This window comes from Schistosoma haematobium, chromosome 4 (genome assembly GCF_000699445.3).
Source record: "Schistosoma haematobium chromosome 4, whole genome shotgun sequence".
NCBI lineage: Eukaryota > Metazoa > Platyhelminthes > Trematoda > Strigeidida > Schistosomatidae > Schistosoma > Schistosoma haematobium.
This window is the reverse complement of record NC_067199.1, coordinates 17,667,295-17,689,752: the sequence shown is the minus strand read 5'-3', so window position 1 is coordinate 17,689,752 and position 22,458 is coordinate 17,667,295. Positions and strand designations below refer to the sequence as shown.

Below are 22,458 nucleotides of genomic sequence, written 5' to 3'. Positions count from 1 at the left end.
TCACTGTGAAGTTGTGTTTACAAAGAGCAGGTATCACGTTTTAGTTCACAGGATAGTCTGAGAATTTTCATTAGTAGCAGAATCTTTCAAAATATAGAACAAAGTTTTACGTTAGCTACATTATAATTCATATACCCCATAATTTCTAATAATCACATATTACAAAACTTTGAAATAGATCTTAGAAAATTATAATGAAAGTATTGGTCAATTACAAATGATTTTGTTTAATGATGCAATTGAACATTTCACGCGCATTGAGCGTGTACTACGTATGGAAAATGGACATGCACTTTTAGTCGGTGTTGGAGGTTCTGGTAAACAAAGTCTTACTCGACTGGCAACTTATGCCGCTAATAGTACACTATTTGAAATTCAACTATGTCGAGGTTATGGTGAACGCGAATTTCGTGAAGAACTAAAAACGCTTTATTTACGACTCGGTATTGAAAACAAATCTACAGTTTTTATATTTACAGATCAACATGTTGTTGAAGAAGGTAAGTATCTTTAAATAAAATATATGGAATATTTTTACAGATACTTTTAAAAAAAATTGAGGGAAAACAATATAGAGGGTATTCTGTTCTGCTTTGGAATAAGTGTTAATTTGCCTACCACTAAATTCTTCTAGTTCAATCACTTAATGTGTATATTATAACTTTAAGTTCCCTAAAAAATGTGATCGTAGACAATTGTCCGAGCATTTAATCAAGAACCGGATATTAATAACTAGGCATATATTCACATGTATATAAAGTGGAAAGTTGTAAATTGAAAATATAAAATTATTTCATTACGTATAATTCATAAGGTTACGTCTGTCTTTCACTAGTCAAGCACGTCTTACATTTCCTAAATGCATCAGTCTGTAAAAGCGATTTCTAAGTGGCTTCTTCGTACAAAATATTTGGTTCGTAATCACGAAAACGAACATGTACTACTGAAGTTCATATATTTATGATTACTTCGATCCACAAAACACCATCAATTTCTGATAGACGACCTGTATTATAGGAAACCGTTTGTACGGGATTTTACTTGCACTCGATTCCTCTAAATTTTAAAGCAGTCATCGTCTTTGGGTTTCTCATGGCCATATAAGAATCATTCAAGGCTATCAGTGCACTTAAACCTCACCAATAAGGCTTTTGGATATTTTAGGTCAGTAACCGATTACTGAACGAAGACAAAATACAAGTGTAAAAAAAACATTTAAATTGATAGCTCATAATTACGTTTTGTATAAACTCTGAGCTGTATCACCAATCACTAATAATGAATATGGAATCCAACCTCCCTGGACAAATTCGCTAAGAGACCTTAATCTGCAGTAGCCCAGGTAACAGAACAACAAAGGCGAAAAGGCAAATATACACATAAAGGTCATGACTCTAAGTGTCATTTCGATTATTAGATACAGTACCAATTTCTGCATCCATCCCAAGCCGTTTCTATGGGAGACCCCAGTTCTATTGACCAATCTACTAAGGATGTTAAGTGTATAATACATTTCATATTTGCTTTCCAGACGTTTGGTCTGGGCTGTGCTGACACATCCTCGTCATTAAAAACCATATGGAAATGAAAGACTATAACTGCACGGTCACTTTTACCTAAGGGTGGCATATAATGGAAGTTTGCGACATCATCCTCATGACGGGTCAATATGACATTGAGTTAGGATGATGTTGAGTTCGGGTCTTACCTAACTGCTTCTTGCAAATGTTACACTAGAGCACATGTGATAACCGCATCAACTAGTTCCTGCTCGGAGGAATTTTATGACAATTCAGTTCTCAGATTTTTCCAGTCTACCGTAGGTGCATTGAAGTCTCCTAGGACTAAACATCAACCAATTTGTGACTAAGTATTGAGACCATCTAGCAAGACCTCGTTTACCTCACAGCTTGGACTGCGATAGACCATATCAATCAACAGCTCATGTCATCTGCATTACAAGCGGCAACTAATTAATTCACACGTCCCACTTTCATGGGATATGTTACCAATAACAGCAAATTGGATAGCATTTCTAATGAATAGAGCTACTCCTTCTTCACGCTTCTGGATTCTGTCGGTTCTCACTAATACTAAACCTTCAAAATCAAGTTGCGTATTGTCTATAGACTGCGTCAACCAAGTTTCTGTGACTGCGATTACATCCGGCTTCGTTGAGTCTATCTCCACCGAAGCCTCACCACTCACAAGTTTACAATTCTAAGGTCCTCGCCAGCATCTAACCCTAGTTTTAGTTCTTCTTCTGATCCTCGTCTTCTTAAATGGTTCACGAACGACAAGTGTTTATGGACAAGAACTCCTGACCCCTTTACTTTGTGTTTATTCTGTACTATACTATTTTAAACAGCTTGGTTTGATTTTGTTTCGAACCCTTTTGGCTAACTGGTCTATAAACCTATAGCAAAGTGACTCCAGAGATATTCTGAGGCGTTGGCCGGTTTAGTAGCTCTCCTATCAACTCAATTTCATGCCTAAAACGAGTTTTGAGCCTTGACTCTATGGAAGACAACTGACCTGTCAGTATGATCAGTCTTTAATTTGTCAGCTGCTCTTTTGGTGGCCGGCCGTTTGGAGGGCGAAAGACAGAAGGAACTTCCTTTCTTCAGCTTTTATTTCTAACAGACCTCTCTATAGCCCATTGTCCGTCCATTGGCCCACGTAAGTTAGTCGACTCTGAGCTTATTTAAGGCAACTTCATACCGATTTGTTTATCCACCGAGCGAGTACCATTTCATGTGCCTCAATTACACTTACTTACAATCCTTTTAGCAGCATTCACCATTGCACTGGCTTAATATAGCATGCTATTTGCATCCGAGCAGCACTGCTGACACAACCATACGCAACCATTTTTACTAAGCTGTGTGAAAGGAGCAGGCGTTAGATTCGTGCAAACTACGTGGCACCATCCATTGCATTCATCGCACTGCATACCACTTTCTGCAGTGTGTCGACAACCTGGGCGTTAGCAATTGCTTTTTCGCACTGCCTAGTCATCAGTACAGAGTTTTCACGAAAAAAACTAGATACAAACAATACCCAGAGACAAGAGAAACTGATGACCAAAAAAAGTGAAAATCTTTGAGTTGTTAAAACCAAATGTACAAACAAATGCAGAACGGATCAACGTACTCAAAAGTATCGACCATAAGTTACTTTTAAAAAGCGATACTCTTGGCGAATACTTTAACTGAAACTTATTAAATAAAAGCGAAAATAGTAGTCTTGACGGGTAATAAAAGATTGAAACAATAAAATTAATTCAGCATGAAGAAATACCTTTCTTTTTTAATTAGAGCTCTTAAATTCGGCCTGTTCTTCATATTTATCAGGAAACATTCATATGAAGGACTGACATGCTTTATTCATAGGTGAAACACGTCTGAAACACTTCTGTACAGTGTGATAGAACGAACATGAGGAAGCGGTATCTTATATATATTTCTTAAACCAACGTTATTCTGAAACTTCCATTAAGTGCTCTACATTTATACATAAGATATGTTTAGTTAGCGTTGATAGCTAAAAGACAAAGTGCTATACAATATGTGCACTAGCTGTTGATCAGTAAATAAGAATACTTTCTTTCTCATTTTGTAAAGGTTTTCTTGAATTGATCAACAATATACTGACAACAGGTTCAGTTCCTGCTTTATTTGGTGATGATGAACGAGAGTCAATAACAGGTCAATTACGTGATGAAGCTGTTGCGATTGGATATCCTCCAACTCGTGAATCTATATGGCAATATTTCATACAAAAAGCAGCATCGAATTTGCATATTGTTCTATGTATGAGTCCTGTAAGTAATAACTTTATTTATACTGTTTATCACATAAGTTATTATCAAGGTTAGTACATGATTATAATAAGATAATAAAAATTATTCTGATTCTTTGTTAAAAACTGCACCTTACACTCCGTTCTATGAAAATCATAATACATTTTTCCATTAATTAGTCATTGAATGATTAATAATTTAATGTTATCTAATCCTTATCGAGGCGGGTACGAATCTCAAAAGAAGCAGTTAATCCTGTAAGACTACAGATGATTCGTGTCACATTGCAAGAAACATACATCATAATTTCCTACTGATTACGTCTAACTACCTAACATTAAAATATGTATACATTTGAACCACAACTTCAGAATTTGAAATCTTTGTGTAAAAGTCTACTGTTTAGTGCGATGTTTACTCATAAACTCCACAGGGGCTCGTCTGTCACTTTATTTAGTGAGATTCACAAAAGTGTGAAAGTTCAAGTAAATCATGCTATTAAAGGTCGTTATTTAAATAATATGTATAAGAATAAATAAATTACAATTACGCATTAGATTCTATTCAGTATTAATTAGTTAAAAAAAACACATCGATTGAATTAATTTGAAGGTATTTATCATTCACCAGTCTCATAAACCTTCCATAATTTATGATTACACTAACCATTTGTTGATCAAGAACTCGTCATCCTTTCTCAAACATCTTTTCTTATTTATTCTCTTAGTAAGTTTCATCTTTTTCGTGAAATATAAAACTGTATCAACTTGTGCTGTTAAATTATTGTAGCAGTTTCTATTACACTCTACTCAAATTATTCTAGCTTCTAGACAAATAATATTAAATCAGACAGAATGTGATTATTGAGTCATCTTTGCCTTCCTAATAATTCTGTTTCATCCTGTTGTGTGACTCCTCATCAGTGAGCATCCACGATCCCGTTTGCGGGATTCGAAACCAGGGCCTTCACACTTGCGCGCGAATTCTTAACCTCTAGATAGGTACCTGTCTCTAACCGGCACGGATTAGCTTCACTGGTCACGGCCAGTGCTTTCAGGTTTTCAATGGTGGTCTGACATCAATCAGTTCATGACCTCAATCAAAAACTTATTATTCTACACAATCCTAGACTGATAATTCTGTTTCACGTAAGTAATTATGACCTAAACATAAACTTCTACTATTAGTGTCCGTTTAATTATAATATCACTTGTTATTAGATAGCCTCCGTCTGTGAGTACGCCTATCTATTGCTTTTTTATGCATTGACTATATTAACTATAAATATACCTACTAAACGACTGTGTCTCAGTGCTAAGTATGCTTATCCGCTCTTTCAGTTTGTCTGCCCATTTACAATTCTCTGAAATTTACGTATCTCAAACACTTGTATTTCGACTTTTGATATTCTATGCCTCTAAACGTGTTAAGTCGACAGTATATAGACAAAGTCAATAACGATCTATATCTCACTAACATCTTCATTCGTCATTCAATGGAGTGAACCTAGAAGGACTATAATGAATAAGGAAAAATGTACGGTTACAAGTCACCATTGTTGAAAAAGCATGAAGTCAGTTCTGGCTTTATTTTGAGCTTAAATTGATTCAGGTAAATGTTCACAGACATTTGTCAAAGTTCAGAAGTGAAGTAAAAAATATTCATTTTACATAATATTCTTTAGGTTGGTGATACACTACGGACACGTTGTCGCAATTTTCCTGGTATTGTTAATAATACTACTATTGATTGGTTTTTCCCATGGCCTGAACAAGCTCTGTATGCTGTAGTCAATGTACTTATACCGGAACAATTTAATCTTGTACCTCAACAATATCGTGATTCTGTTATTGATTATTTTGTGGCTACACATCAAAGTATACATAGTTATACGGAAGAATTTGCACAAACTTTAAGAAGAGTAAATCATGTCACACCAAAACATTATTTAGACTTTATTCATACATATAAGAGGTAAATTATTCTTATAAATTGTACTTGTGTTTCAAAGACAGTTAATTTCATAATTTTGATACCAGCTTCTGATTTATAGATCTTTGCTTACTTAATATTCAATTTTGTATTAACTCACTGTCTTTATATGAAAACCTATAACCGAGTATTTAATATATTTCGTTGATGTTTATATGACTCTGAATGAAAGCGAATCGTGTATCCGAGAGACAACCACTTTCTTTAACGTCTCAGATATACCTCACTGGTGTATACCATTTGGCGGAGAGCTTACATCTGGAGTTGTATTCCAGTTTCATTCAGTCATTTAATGCCAATAATATGTTTAATCGAATATATCAAATTGGTTAGATCTTAATTTTCAGTATTAAACATCAATATTAGTTAACAAGAGTAACTCCACTGTTGCACCTACTGCGCCGATACTGTATAGGTACTGTATAGGATTAACCCGACTAAAGGAAATGTAACAGAAGACTGATTAACGAGTTTATAACTACTCATTTGTAGTTTATATGTCGAAAACGTATTAAAACAGTTAATGAATTAAATGAAAGCTTAAAATTAGGAACCATCTAAAAGTAACATACACCAATTGTTTGACAAATACAGAAAAAGAATACCAACTGACTCTACTATTAATAGTTCCTCCAGTTTCACGATTTCTTTTCCGCTTTTAGCTTAGTACTATCCATATTGTTTTCCATGAAATAAAGCAGTACCAATTAGCCACTCAAGTGAATGGAAATTAGAAAGACAGAATATTCACACAGTTACAACTGAAGTAAAAGTTGATCTTAATCAATACTATCATTTTCAATAAATTTCACTCATGTAACACACCAATTAAATCACTCTACTGATTACAGATACAAGCTTAAACATAATATCTTATTATAAACTGATATTAACTGAAGATCTAATAAAGATGTGTGGACACTAAACGATTGGTAATCTTGGTTTTTTAACTAATTAACTATGTTCATCCGTAAATTCACATTGCAACAACCTTAAGACCTCTAGGTTCAGCGGCTGGTATGACACCCATTCAGTCAAGTGTATTACTTAAGACTGCTATCATTGATGCACTTCCATACCCATTCTTGGATTGATCGACTGCTTAGTTCATAGATGGCTCGGTTTAGAATGTGTGAATGAATTTATTGCTTTTATTGAAGAGCAGTGAGTAAATGCACTGATTAAACATAACTTATATTCGAGATCAGATAGTTGATGAGATCACTGACGCAAAATCTTTTGTTGTGGATTCTCATGAAAATCTTAGTAACATTTTGATACTTTAAACACACTTTTTGTTACCAAATTATGTTACTGTTGAATATAACTTTTGAGATAATCATAGCTAAGTATAACTAACAATATTCTGCCTTATATGGTAAAATATTCTTAGTGAATGATAGAAAGCCAACCCTTATTAGAAAAAAAAACTGTTTAAAGCTAACTTTGTAAATAATTTTTAACTAACCACTTAGTCAGTAGTATGAAGCAAATAAAGTTAAAATTTTGCGATATTCAGGTTCTTTTTCAGTAACTCATTCCTATTCCACTTGAAGTTGTCTATTAAGGAATTTCAAAGTTGAAGTAAAACGATTTGAATGTTTCAGGATCTTTAATGGCTTTTCACGTGAAGTAACCTAATAACGAAAATTGCCTAATTCTGACTGAATTTCAAATTTATTCAGTTAATAGTATGAACCTATAGTTGATATCACTATATTACACAATTACTAAACATGTATAATTCATTAATTGGTGAATATATATATATATATATATATATATATATATTGATTGATTAGATATATGATTTCTCTTGTTGATCTAAAGATTAATTACAGAAAAGGATAATGATAATGAAAAGCAAATTATTCGTTTACAAAGTGGTTTACAAAAATTAGCTGAAGCTTCTATACAATTAGAAGAGTTAAATGCTAAATTAGCAGTACAACGTATAGCTGTTACTGAAAAAACACAAGCATGTGAAAATTTATTAAATGAAATTACTAATAGTAGTCAATTAGCTACAGAGAAAAAAGAACTAGCAGTTTTAAAAAGTAAAGAAATTCAAATTCAGTCTGTTGAAATTGAACAAGAAAAAGTATGATTTATTTATTTTATTGATGTTGATAATCAATGTTGTTTTTTTATTTGTTCATTTGGCGAGACTGTAATTTATAGACGGATCAGATTTACAATAACAGGTCTTAAATTTTGGCGCGAAATTAATTAATTCATTTATCCAAATAGAATTTCGTCACTATAGCTGATGTCAGTTCGTAATGAAAATCTTAAATCTAATTCTTAAGCCTAACTATCAACTGTAGATATTAATCCTAATTCCACACACTGGTTTATAATCCTCATTTAGCTGGAGTATATGAATGGACATTCTCAAGGTCTTTCTAGAGTCGCTTAAAGGTCGTCCATGAATTATAGTCTCACCGTTCATTTTTATTTATCTCTTTTTTATTGAAGTAATTAGTTAATTATTTATTCATCAAGTTTTTTTGTTTGAATAATTGAGTACCAGTAGATGATTTCGATACATTGAAAGTAGTAAGTCTCAAGTCCGATTTATTAACTGATGAAATTTACTACATTTAATCAACACAATTCTGGAGAGGGAAAATATTATGAATAAACAAAAAGTTATAATATAGATGATATAACGGACGGTTTACAATATTTCTTTCTGTTTCACGTACATTAAATTAATACGTTAGTAAAACTAATCACGTTATATCAGAACCAGCATTCATGACCCACAATAGAAAACCAGATTAACGCTAGATAATAATTTATTCGATACAACCACACACAATAAGTCTAGAGCAGAAATCGATTATAAGAAGGGAAACCACATATTTAATAGTCCGTACGCTTTGGTTGTTTGCCCGCGCTCAACGACCAATCATACTTGACTTTCACGACCACAACATCATATAACACAGAACAAGTTTTTTTGTGGTTTAAGAGGATATATATCTTAGAATTGGGACTGTCAAAAACATGTGAGTGATGACTTTGTTTAAGGGAATAGTTTATGTATAATACCTCGTCAACACTTTTATAGCATTTTTGAATTTAAACTCTGACTTCTAACAGAAAATACTTTTCAAGTTAGAATTCAGATATCATATGTTTGTACATCTGAATATGTGATATTGGAAGTGAAAATAAACGTTTGTTTGTTCATTCATGTAGGTTTATCCTTACCTATATATCTCAACCATTTGACTCTTAATTTCATACTGTCTTCAGTGTTTGAGAAGTTAATTATTTTGAAAACTCTTCCAGATTATATTCTAAAGGTGTCAGATATTCTAAAAGAAACCATCAGTCCACAATTTCTACATATCTAACAGTTTAACGTACTAATATCACTCAGTACTTCATCCAAACTAAAATATATTATTTAAACAAATGGAACTTCGATGTTTAAAAACTTAAAGTTTTGATATATATCCTATTTATTTATAGACCATTGATGAAATTGTTGTGAAAATACATAAACAAAGTTATAACTGATAATTGATTAGTTGAAAATAAACGTCATATAACCAATTCATAATATCTCCTTACCCCACGAACAGTAAATCTATTCGGTATCTAAAAACAAATTTAAAAAATCTTCATCAAATAAAGTTACTATTATGGCAATAATAATCAAAACTAAAATGATAATTAAGAATAACTTGAATATCGAAACTTTTAATTATCAACGTAAAAAACTATTGAAATACCATAATAGGATTATGAGTAAAAATTCCCTTGTTTGTCAGTTAGTTTTTAAATAATTAAACTAATTTTCATTAAACAATCATTGGAAATCAAAAACCAGTGGACGACTTCATTCTATTATAGAACTTTACAGACTCATAAACTTTAGGACAATGAATTAGGATCTAAAGGTAAACATTCCAAACTACAGTTAATTCAGAAACGCATTTAAATGGATCTAACATGAGATCGCTTTTGGATACCACTAAGGGATTAAAAACAGGATAAAACAAGTGACCGGCAGGTATCAGTTTATTCCAGAAACTATCTCTTATTTTAAATAATATTTCATAATCGAATCATCAATTGCTTATCTACCACTCTTTGTGAATAACAGGTCGTCCTTCGATTCCTTAGTACACTACTTGTATTTTTGGTCTAGTCCGATTAATCAGGATCCTCATAGTTTAAATCACGAACTGATCTTAGCTAGACCACCATTACAAACCCAAGGACACTGGTAAAGAACTCTCCGTTATTACGCAACCACGACCTCGCACTCGGTAATTGAACCCAGGGCTCTTAGTCCTGCATGTAAACGCTTGACCTATAGACCACTGAGCTGGTATCCAAGTGTTAAGATCTGTCTTCAGTCAATTCAAGAACCTGCTCAACCCTCATCTATTGCACGGGGTAAATAACTATCTCACATCCGGCATAGTTGAATTCCACTGGTCATGACTTCTCACCAGAACTTCAGGACTTTTATTTTGAATTTAATGAAGATTTAAAAATTTTATTTTTAATCATTCAAGAAAATAATACAGATATTAGATAAACCAATTTTCTTGTTATTGCTGATTTGTGACTGTGTTGTGATTTTATATGCTTAGACGGAGGCTGAAACTGCCTTAGCTGAAGCTCTACCAGTTTTGGAACAAGCTCGTTTAGCTTTGGATGATTTAGACAAATCAGATGTCACTGAAATTAGATCATTTGCCAAACCACCGAAAGCTGTACAAGTAGTTTCAGAGTGTATATGCGTGTTCAAAGGTTATAAAGAGATTAGTTGGAAAACAGCTAAAGGGATGATGTCAGATACAAATTTTCTACAGTCTTTACAAACTATGGATGTTGACAATATAACTTCAAAACAATCATCGACTGTGAAAGGTAATAATGAACTATTTTCATTTATACTACTAATTACTGTTGACAATAGCTTATTCAAAACTCGTTATTTTTCCTGCTTAGGTTGATGGTGCTGAGGAGTTTGGTAAACACTTTAGTCTAACATCTATAAAAAGATTACTATAAAAGCTAAAGATTTAAAACTCCTCGTTATATGATTTCCAAAAGCTTATAAAAGTGATCCGACATCTTTATTTCAAAGATTACTATATTCATGTGGCGTATGTTTTTAGATCACATTATAAATTTTTATCACACCGGCTGTCTTCAAATTAAGTTCACCACTATGGTGAATCGTTGTGATTAACAGACGACATGCATTGGTGACTGATTAGTTTATTAATTTCGATCGTATAGTTTGTCGGTCGCATACCAATCAAATAAGTGTTAACATCTGTAACTATGGTAATATATTATGCCCTCGACCACCATGATAAACCGTGGATTTCCTTGTAGTCATAGTCATGTCATCATCGATGAACGTGGGGATCCAATGCAGGTGTAAATGGATGGTTTGGTAAAGCAAGGACATATGGAACTCAAAGCAACTGTTAGTATGTATCAGAGTTAGAAATTTCAATGCAAACTTCAAGACGATTCTATTGTACCTAGCTGTTCTATTGTACGGAGCTGAAACATGGGGAACAACTACAACCATCTTCAAAAAAGCGCGGGTATTCATAAACAGTTGTCTACGCAAGATACTGAATTTCCATTTGCCGGATACCATCAGGAGCAGCCTAACATAGAAGAGAACAAACCAACTCCCAACTGAAGAAGAAGTTAGGAAAAGATGCCGGAAGTGGGTTGGACATCGCGGAAATCATCAAACTGCATCACGATGCGAGCGCTAACTTGAAACCCTAAACGATAAAGGTAAATAGTCAAACCAACAAATACATCAAACCGAGATTCAAAGGTAGATATCTAACACCAAAGAATTCAATGATACTTGAAAACAACTGGAAGAAGAGCTTAAGACAGAGTTGGTTGGCTTATATCTTGTTGGATGGTCAATCCTCCTCCATGAGGAGTAACAGGCGTAAATAAGTCAGTAAGTATGCATTAAAATTTATCCCATAAACATGTTACAAAAAGAGTATTTGAGTCGATCAATACTAATAAACTCTGAAACTACAATTACACGTTAATTTATGTTAATAATAATTTAATGTTTATTCAAACCATGAATACTTTGAAAATTTAAAAGATGACCAGCCTTTATTTCCTTTAATAGTTTTCACTATAACTAATACTAATTTTCACTTGATTATACCTTTATATGTTATATTGTTTTACCTTTTTTTCATTGTGTTGATAGATTATTTAGATAAGTCAAAAGTTACAATGGATGAAATGAAAAGTGTCAGCAAAGCTGGTACTGGTTTATTAAAATTTGTTGTTGCTGTACTTGGCTACAGTGAAGTTGCACGTGATATTAAACCAAAACGAGATAAAGTTGCAAAATTAGAAAAAACTTTTATGCAAGTGAGTAATATATTTTAATGTATTAATTGTTTGAATTAAAACAATTCGTTACTTACTTACATCTGTTACCCCTCATGGAGGAGTATAGGCCACCAACCAGTCCTGGGCAACCCTTTCCACCTCTTTCCAGTTGTTATTCATCCTTTTCATGTCTGCTTCTGATTCCCGATGCAGTATGTTCTTTGGCCTTCCACGTTTTCGTTTCCCTTCAGGGTTCCAAGTTAGCGCTTGTCTCGTGATGCATTTTGGTGATTTCCATAGTGTATGTCCTATCCACTCATGCTGTTCATAAATTACATCTAGCTTGTAAGTACATCACTGTCCCAATAAGAATGTGGATATAATCGTTCACAAGTTTAACGTTGAAAGTTCACTTAGCTAATTTCAAAATATGATAGACAATCGGACCAGAAAAAACATATAAATGGTTTATTAACCAAAAATAATGCACTTGTATTTATAATTGTATACAAACAACAACAATTAACAATGAGAAGATATAAATACACAAACAATATGGTATTCAAAATGACAACAAACGGAAGCAAACGATATTAAATGATGTTACACACTGTTGGTCTTTGAAGACTTATGTTACCATCAAGAAAACAAGATATACTTTGGAATGATACTACTGGGAAGTGGCGTATTGCATAATAATAGCTTATGTCAGGTTATTTCAGCATTCACTAAACACCGTTTAATTTATAACTAACTGTTTAAATTTCCATAAATTTTCTCCTTATCTCTTAGGCTAAGAGAGATTTAACTCGAATCAATACAGAATTGTCTAATCTGGAATCTGAGCTAATCAGTCTTAATCGTCGCTATGAAGAAGCAATGGGTGAAAGACTTAAATTACAAGAAGAGACAGATATCATGGAGCGTCGTTTGATTGCTGCAGATAAATTAATTTCTGGTTTAAGCTCAGAAGAAATTCGATGGCTTAAGGATTTAGATGGATTGAAAATAAAACGTGTCAAATTATTGGGTGATTGTTTAATCAGTGCAGCATTTCTTAGTTATGTTGGTGCATTTTCATCCGAATTTCGTACACGTATGATATACGAAGATTGGCAAACATGGTTACGAGAAAGACAAATTCCACTAAGTGATCAGTTTCGATTGGAAGATATTCTGACAAATGATGTAGAAGTATCAAGATGGAATTCGGAAGGTCTACCACCAGATGAACTTAGTATACAGAATGGGATATTAACTGTACAATCCTCCAGATTTCCTTTATGTATTGATCCACAAGAACAAGCACTTCATTGGATATGTCACAAAGAAGAGGCAAATAACCTAAAAATTTCTACGTTTAATGACTCAGACTTTCTTAAACAACTTGAACTAGCAATACGTTATGGTATTCCATTTTTATTTAAAGATGTCGATGAATATATTGATCCAGTTATCAATAATGTATTGGAGAAAAATATAAAAGGTGATCAAGTAAGTAAATATTTATTTTCTCTCCTTAAAATAAGCATGAAATTCAATAGTATTTATTTACGTACCAAAAAACTACATATCGCTAAGACACAAGAAAAATACGCTATTCTATAAAAAGACTAGGGTAATAAGTCATTCATTTTGATTACATGTTGAACGGATCCGCTCAGTCGAAATTAGTTTCCGGCGGCTACACGCCCTTCTCACTTAGAAACGTTATGACGATTTTTCTTTATTTAATTAAAAAACCGTCTTACGCATTCAGTTATCAAATTAAGAGGAGAAAGAAGTCACAGATTTCACTCTTACAATGTATCTATTTATTCTACAAAAGTCCTCTCTCTTTAAATAAATAGTATTATAAAATTAAATATTTTTTTCTGGTTAGCGTTTTTTTAGCGAGTTAGTTTTTTACGGAATGGGGTCGCTAACCCCATGCCCAACCCTCCTCCTTTATCCGGGCTTGGGACCGGCAGTAGCCCCCAGAGGAACTCCAGGTCATCTTCTCCCGCATTTTGTTGTTGTGTTTAGCCCTTCTATCCCAAATGCAACAGCAAATGCAGAAGACGACCAGTGTAGCAGAAGCCTCAGCAGCAGTAGGTCTCAATATACACAAAGGGAAAGCAGGATTCTCCGATACAAAACAACATGCAACAACCGAGTCACACTTGATGGAGAAGATTTGCAAGATGTAAAAACCTTTACATATTTGGGCAGCATCATTGATGAACATGGTGGATCCGATGCAAATGTGAAAGCGCGGATCGACAAAGCAAGAGCAGCATATTTACAACTGAGGAACATCTGGAACTCAAAGCAACTGTCAACCAACACCAAGGTCAGGATTTTCAATACAAATGTCAAAACAGTTCTACTGTATGGGGCGGAAACCTGGAGAACTACGAAAGCCATCATCCATAAAATACAGGTGTTTATTAACAGTTGTCTACGCAAAATACTTCGGATCCGTTGGACAGACACTATTAGCAACAACCTACTGTTGGAGAGAACAAACCAGATCCCAGCAGAGGAAGAAATCAGGAAGAAGCGCTGGAAGTGGATAGGACACACATTGAGGAAAGCACCCAACTGCGTCACAAGACAAGCCCTCACATGGCACCCTCAAGTCCAAAGGAAAAGAGGAAGTCCAAAGAACACATTACGCCGAGAAATGGAAATAGACATGAGAAAAATGAACAAGAATTGGATAGAACTAGAAAAGAAGGTCCAGGAAAGAGTGAGTTGGAGAATGCTGGTCTGCGGCCTATGCTCGAATAGGAGTAACAGGCGTAAGTAAGTATTATAAAATTTGTAGGTTCTTTTCGACGAAATCATTTACTTAAGCTGTACATTCGTATCTATATTGGTGTGGTAAATGTATGTCTATATAATAATAGAAAAGATTAAACCATAGAGTGATTTGAGACTCCAATTGTCAAACGAGGTTACGAAATAATCAGAGGGTTAGAGAAGAATGGAAGGATGGAAATAATTTACGGGTCAGGATTATAAAGATAATTGTCCGCTTGACAGATATGAAGAAAAACGAAAACACAGATACGAATGTACAGCTTAAGTAAATGATTTCGTCTAAAAGAAAATCTTGTTCACTGAATTCTCTTTATTTTTATTTAATGACATAATGGGTTATTTTAATTAGTTGTCTCTTTTCGAACCATTTTGTTTAAACCTATTCATTTATTGTAAGTGAACACGAAGTAGATAACCATTCTGGATGGGTTACATAATAAGTTACTAAATCAGGAATATGTAGTGAAAACTAGTCCCTCTCCTAATGTTAATTATTACTTTGTGCATAATCAGTTAGTCAGTGATAATCAAAGTAGAAGTTGGCACAGATTAACATCGGCCAAAACTGTCATACTTTACTTAATGTAAACAGACGAAATTAACAAAAAATTTTTTTAAATACAGAGGAGAAGTGAGCATAAGAAGAATGGTTCTAAACGAATTGATGAAATCGAAGAACTATAAGCTGTAAATATTATACTATATTATTATTACGTGGGTGACAAATAAACTTATTAGTACTATCCGCCTGTACCCCATGGGGATTTAAACTGAGCACTGATCTCTTAATTCATGTTATCCGTTTGTAATATTTATGCTGGTATTCGTACATATGATTAAGTGATCAGTTTTTGTTTTTCTACATTACTTTTCTAATTTGATATCATAGTTTTTTACGGAGTTAGTAAGATTGTATCAAATTGATTGGAAAAGATTTAATAGGATTTTGTTTTCATTGTGCAATTCTTTTTGTCATACTAACATTTCAACCTTACAGAATATAAGTTGTATTTATTGTTTTTTTCTTACAGAACCGTGCTTATGTCATTCTGGGTGATAAAGAAGTAGACTACGATCCTAACTTTCGTCTCTACCTCAATACAAAACTGTCTAATCCTCAATACGGACCAGATGTATTTAGTAAAGCAACAGTTATTAATTATACCGTCACTATGAAAGGTTTGGAAGATCAATTATTAAGTGTAATTGTTAAATCAGAACGATGTGAGCTAGAAGAACAACGTGAATTTTTGATTAAAGAAACAAGGTTAGAGTTCAATGTTCTAGGCAAATAGTACTTTAAAATAACATTCATTCATAATAGTCTCTGTTCTCTGCAACAAACTCTGTGTCTCGACTTACGAATTTGTATTAGCCTATGAACTTTATAAAAATGAGGCATCCGATTCCCGTAACTCATGGATTTATAAGTTACATGTCTAAAGTATGTTTTCAGATGTTTACCATTTAGACTCCATCCTTAAACCTTCACAGAAGACAGGAAGAAACAGCTTGCTGAATACTTCATTAAAAAGTATGGGGATGTGGAAGAGACGATGATGCTCCGACAGTTTAGCAAAAAACCAATAATTTTTTTCAATAAAGAGTCGACCAACTAAATAGGCAAAGTTTCAACTATGCCAGCGATGTTTAATTTTATTCTACTGTCTATCGGCTCATTTGAAAATTTATAAGTTATGATATTTCTGTTTAAACTCGAGAAACAACACAATAGAATTTGGTATCATTTTAAATGGTTGACTGATTTTCGAACACGTGTCAACTTAATGAATAAAAAAATTGTCTATGATAATAATGACCCATTTGTCAGTAATATATATTTGAGAAAGCTTGTTAAAAAATATGATTACAGAGGTACTTTGCTTGAAATGTAAGAAATAAAATACATCCCCGTGTTTATGTTGCCATATTGCCGTTATAACCACAAAGTAATTCGCTACAGGTATTTTACCCATATTACTATACAATATAAAAGTAGTATAAAACGTTTTTCAAAATATATTACCATTATGACGGCTTTACTCAATATTAGACTTATGGTACAATGTAGAAATCTCAGCAACAAGTTTCCTTCTCTTATTTCTTGACAGATCCTGACGACTGATATTGATTGATCGCCAGTTAAATGTTAGCATTTCAGAAATCGACATATGAATAATGTTCATCCTTTTTAATCCATATTGACGACCACCACAATGTCTGTGATTGTACATTTTTGTAAATTATACAGCGTAAGGTTGTAAACTTTTCAAATATCTTGAAAGTAGGACTATAACTTGACGGTCTGCATATGAATTTTAGTATTACTGGGTAAAGCAGCATAGTTTACTTACTTTCGTTTCTAGTAATTTTCCATCATGAACCATACATTCAACAGACTACATACCTACCTGTAAAACTTGTTAAAATTCATAAAGACTGGAAGGTTCATTTATATTATCTACTTTTATTAATAAAGCGAATTCGAAACGCTTTCTAAGTGCTCTCATATTCAGCTTTACTAAGAAAATCCTCACTATCTAGTCAAAGAAATTTCAATAATATTAAACTAAACAGGAGAGAGGACCAACTCAATCTGACCTTATATTACAAATTTCACAAAACTCACAACTATGCTAAACAACGTTAGAACTTTGAAAGAAATCCTCACGAAGCTTGAACTTAAGATTTGTATTAGTGGGTGTTCTCAGTAGTATTGCTGATTGTGACACTGTTAAATATGTGATAGTATCCCACTGGGAGCATTAGTTTCTTAAAGATAGTTGATACATCTAGATAAATAGTGTTATCTATCAAGGAACCTAGTTTAGAATAAAATCTCTAATCACCTCAAAACATCTAACGTTAAACGAAGTGGAGTCAAGTCATTTAACCTGATTTATATCTCGCAGATTATTCCATTTAACTTGATCAGTAATAAGGGTTCACCAACATGACAGTGATTACAACCATGTGATAAGTCAGTATGAAATTGGAAAATAAAATAAACCCCTAATTTATTATTGAAAAGGAAGTTATTATTCTTTTTCTGGAATAGCTCTATCGAAAGAAATTTATGTTGTGTGAAAATTAAATCGAATTTACTAAACGAATAACTAAACCTAATTCAATTTCCCAAAGATAATCTACTAGTTTATTTGAAACTATTCTATCCAATCACTAAAACGTGATAGTATTCATGACTAGAAGGATCATTCTACTTTCAGTCATTTCAAAAGGGTTTGTAGTGTCGCTTATCCATGTTAAGCCCATATATCTTATTCTAGCTTTCGGACAGGCCAATCTATTCATTCCACTTGAGTCATATTTTGACCTCGTTAATTAATCGCTTACCAATCTTGACTGTTTTTATATGAGTGTATATGTGTGTGTACATTTCTTATCCTATTCACCACATGTCTGTAACTTATTTTTGTGTGACTATAAATACTGAATGGATTTGGCTTACCCGCTTTCTCCACCGCGTATCGTTTCGCCTCACTCTATTCCATTCGCTTCATATACAAAATATATGTATTCTAAAGTCCATTTTTTTTACTTGACTTATTTAATTCCGTTAATTACTCAACGCGGATTAAGTCGATAAAGATATACGAGAATAGTCAGAGTATATGTACTTCGACAACAAATATTCATGCAATCAACTTGGAGTCAGATCCTGGGCCACCAAAATGGAGAGCCCGTCGACAACATCATCCAATCTAAATGACAACAAAATAAAGGCACCCCTTTAAAGGCTTTTTTCAGGAAAAATATCTTTATATCATAAAAGTATATTTCTTTTCAACTCTATTAATATATGATTTCTAACAGAAATTTGTATGAATTTGTTTTCTATTCCCCTTTTACAATAATCATCTAGTCAAAATAAAAAGTTATTGAAAGACTTAGAAGATAGTTTACTACGTGAATTAGCAACAAGTACAGGAAATATGTTGGATAATGTAGAATTAGTTAATACTTTAGAAGAAACAAAATTAAAAGCAAATGAAGTATCAGAAAAATTAGAAATGGGTGCTAAAACTGCAATTGATATTGATATATTACGTGATGGTTATCGTCCAGCAGCAAAACGTGGAGCTATTTTATTTTTTGTTTTATCAGATATGTCATCAATTAATTCAATGTATCAATATTCATTAACTGCATATCTTGATGTTTTTCAAATATCTTTACATAAAAGTATGCCTGATGTAGTTTTAAAGAAACGACTTCAAAATATTATTAATAAACTTACATATAATGTATATACATATGGATGTACAGGTAAATTTAAAGTTAATCATTTTAAGTATAAGTTTTATACTAAAGATTATAAAATTATTCTTATCAAGTGAAATGATAATTGTAATATACACTTGATTTTCTTTATTTGGATCGTTCCAAAATAATAAGATGAAATGTGTGTCCTCGATTCCACTATTAGCCAATATCTATCTTTACCTTGATAATTGAAATATTCTACAATTTAAATAAAATTCTCGTTCATTTAATTAAAATAAACATAAACTAATTGATTGTTTAGTAAAACAAAAAATCATTCATAAACTGTTTTTGTTATTTTGATAACTTTAAAAATTGTGAAATTTGTATTAATATTGAACATTTACCTAGTCAGTCATTTATATGTGGCGTCGAACATGGAACATGTGTACACCGGTTCATATTACCACATCCCATTAGGACATTATGATGGGATTGTCAGAACGAATCCCAAAGTAGTAGAAGTAGTAACAATATAAATGGACATAGTAAAAATTAGGGATCAAATATACCGAATTTAAGAAAATTAAAATTACTGAAATGAGAAATTTTATAAGGTAATTTAGAAACTTATGATCTAAGGAAGCACAAGGGTTGAATGTAGTTGGCCTATTGGGAACGATTTTGAGCTATGTCATTCAAGGTCTCTAAGCGTTGATTATGTTTATCACGTGGACCCAAACAAGTTATACCACACCTTTCTATATCGCTTAGTCAAATAGTCGATGTCCTCATGTATATTGGAGAACGAACAGCAGCGACTCAGTATAATACTAATTACACCTTCAGTAAAGAAGGTAATCTCGATTATTTTCAATATTTGTTCTTACGTCAAATGAGTTTTCCATGTAAGATCAATGAAAGAAATAAAAGCTCTATTTTTGAGTTACATAAATACAGACAACTGATTTATGGTTATTTAGCTAGTCAATACTCTATAGAACAAAATCTTGTACATTGACGCTGTTAGTATAAATGATATAACAATACTAATATAATTTGAAAGTTTAATCATGATATCTTACAGAACTAGTTAGACAGTTGTATAGGTTGTACATTACCAGGCATTAGAAATAATATGTTTAGTTTGCTTAGGCTTAAATTACTTACTAACTTACACCCGTTACTCCTCGTGGAGGAGCATAGGCCGCTCACCAGCACTCTCCATCCAACCCCATCATGGGCATTCCCTTCCAGTTCTTTCCAGTTGCTATTCATCCTATTCACGTATGCTTCCAATTCCCGACACAATATGTTCTTTGGCCTCCCACTTTTTCGTTTCCCTTCAGTATTCCAAGTTAGTGCTTGTCTCGTGATCCAGTTTGACGATTTCCGTATTTTGTGTCCTATCTGCTCCCAACGAATTTTCGTAATTTCCGCTTCAGTTAGAAGCTGGTTTGTTTTGTTCTTCCACATAGTAGGCTCTTGCTGATGGTATCCGGCCAAAGGACAATCAGTATCTTACGTAGACAATGGTTTATAAATACTTGTACCTGTTTGATGATGGTTGTAGTAGTTCTGCATGTTTCAGCTCCGTACATTAGAACTGTCTTCACGTTCGTATTGAAGATTCTAAATTTGATGTTGGTTGATAGACAGCTGTTTTGAGTTCCATATGTTCCTCAATTGTAGGAATACGGCCCTTGCTTCGCTAATCCTCACCTTTACGTCTGCATCAGATCCTCCTTATTCATCGATGATGCTTCCCGGGTACATGAAAGATTCCACATCTTCGAGAGTTTCGCCATCAAGAGTGGTTGGTTTGGTGTTCTCCGTGTTTTATTTGAGGATCTTGATTTTCCGCTTGTGTATGTTGAGGCATACTGATGCAGAGGCTTCTGCTACACTTTTTGTCTTGACTGGCATTTGTTGTTGTGTATGGAATATAAAGGCCAAGTCATCTACGAAGTTCTTTACAAACCCCTGATATGATCTTGGATCTTTAATCTGTCATAGATTGGTTCAAAGCAAAGTAAGGGGAAAGCTGAACAATTGGGAAGTGGAGTCTAATCCGTGTCCGATAGAGACAAGCGTCTTCCTTAGACAATGGATTAATGGTTGTGCAAGATCACGGATCGATTAGAGCTAAACATTAACACCGTTAGATGCCGGTCCAGTGGTGTAGAGCTTAAGCGTTCGCGGCCTGCATGCGGGAACGTGGGTGCGCACTGCTGAGGAGTCTCGTATTAGGACGAAACGGTAGTTTAGTGCTTCCAGGTTCTCAATGGTGGTCTAGCTTTAATCAACTCATGAATCCAACTATTTAAATTCTTGTTTTGTTTAACAGTTTTGTATGACCTGTTCATCAAAATCTAACTTTCCTCAAAGCTTTATTTTGTTAAATACAATATAGGTATTTTTGAAAAGCACAAACTTCTATTCAGTTTTCAAATAACCAGCAAGTTAGAAATTAATTTGGGGAATTTGACTACGGAGGAAATGGATTTCTTTATTAAAGGAAATGTTTCTATTGAGAAAACGAAAGACCCTAATCCATTGCCTGATTGGTTACCTGATTCTAGCTGGAAAGACCTTAGTCGGTTAATTGAATTATTTCCAGAATACTATGGTTCATTAAAAGATGATTTAGTGAAAACAAGTAAACAATGGAAAAGTGTAAGATTCATTTTCATATAATGTTTTAACATTTAATAAAAGGTTTTCCTGGGTTTATTTGTTATATTGTATTTTTGAAGGCGATAAATGTTAGATATCTAAATATTTGTTTATCTTTCAGACGGTTTGAAATAAAATCCAAGTTAGAGATCCAGCCAAATCAATAAAGTAATTTTTATGTTTGCTCAGTGTATTTATATCCTCTGAATGTTTACATCACGGACAATCAATGACTGAAGTCTTCAAAGATTTAGCATTGATCATTGTATTGAAAATATTGTACTGAAATATACCACTGTTTCGCCTTTAGCTCGTGGCTTCTAAAGATATTAACGATCTACTGTTTAGTGTTAATCCATCACAAACAATTTCCAAATGTCTAGTGCTTAACCATAACTTTTGTCATAAATTATATTTTTTTGGAAAATGTAAGCCTGTTTGTTATAATGGGAGACACTCGGTGTTTAATAACTTAAGAAACTCCGATAATTTAGATTTAATGCAATGTTTAAACACTATTAAGCAGTTCAGAAGTTCGACATTCGACTTTGATAAGTGTTAAGGCTGTATGATACTTGTGATATACTGAACAACTA

The 22,458-nt window shown here is 33.2% G+C and overlaps 1 protein-coding gene across 1 annotated transcript in view; it reads left to right on the top strand.

Moving 5' to 3' along the window:
- Window positions 1-22,458, top strand: part of DNAH10 (Dynein heavy chain 10, axonemal) — a gene marked incomplete at its 3' end in the record, with an annotated part of 74,052 nt that overhangs the window by 37,074 nt on the left and 14,520 nt on the right. Inside the window, exons 26-35 of the mRNA XM_051219328.1 lie at window positions 179-500; window positions 3,624-3,823; window positions 5,487-5,776; window positions 7,625-7,895; window positions 10,411-10,690; window positions 12,030-12,196; window positions 12,950-13,651; window positions 15,994-16,229; window positions 18,846-19,249; window positions 21,600-21,862. Coding sequence (XP_051066384.1) covers window positions 179-500; window positions 3,624-3,823; window positions 5,487-5,776; window positions 7,625-7,895; window positions 10,411-10,690; window positions 12,030-12,196; window positions 12,950-13,651; window positions 15,994-16,229; window positions 18,846-19,249; window positions 21,600-21,862 — 3,135 coding nt within the window. The remainder of the gene's footprint in view (window positions 1-178; window positions 501-3,623; window positions 3,824-5,486; window positions 5,777-7,624; window positions 7,896-10,410; window positions 10,691-12,029; window positions 12,197-12,949; window positions 13,652-15,993; window positions 16,230-18,845; window positions 19,250-21,599; window positions 21,863-22,458) is intronic.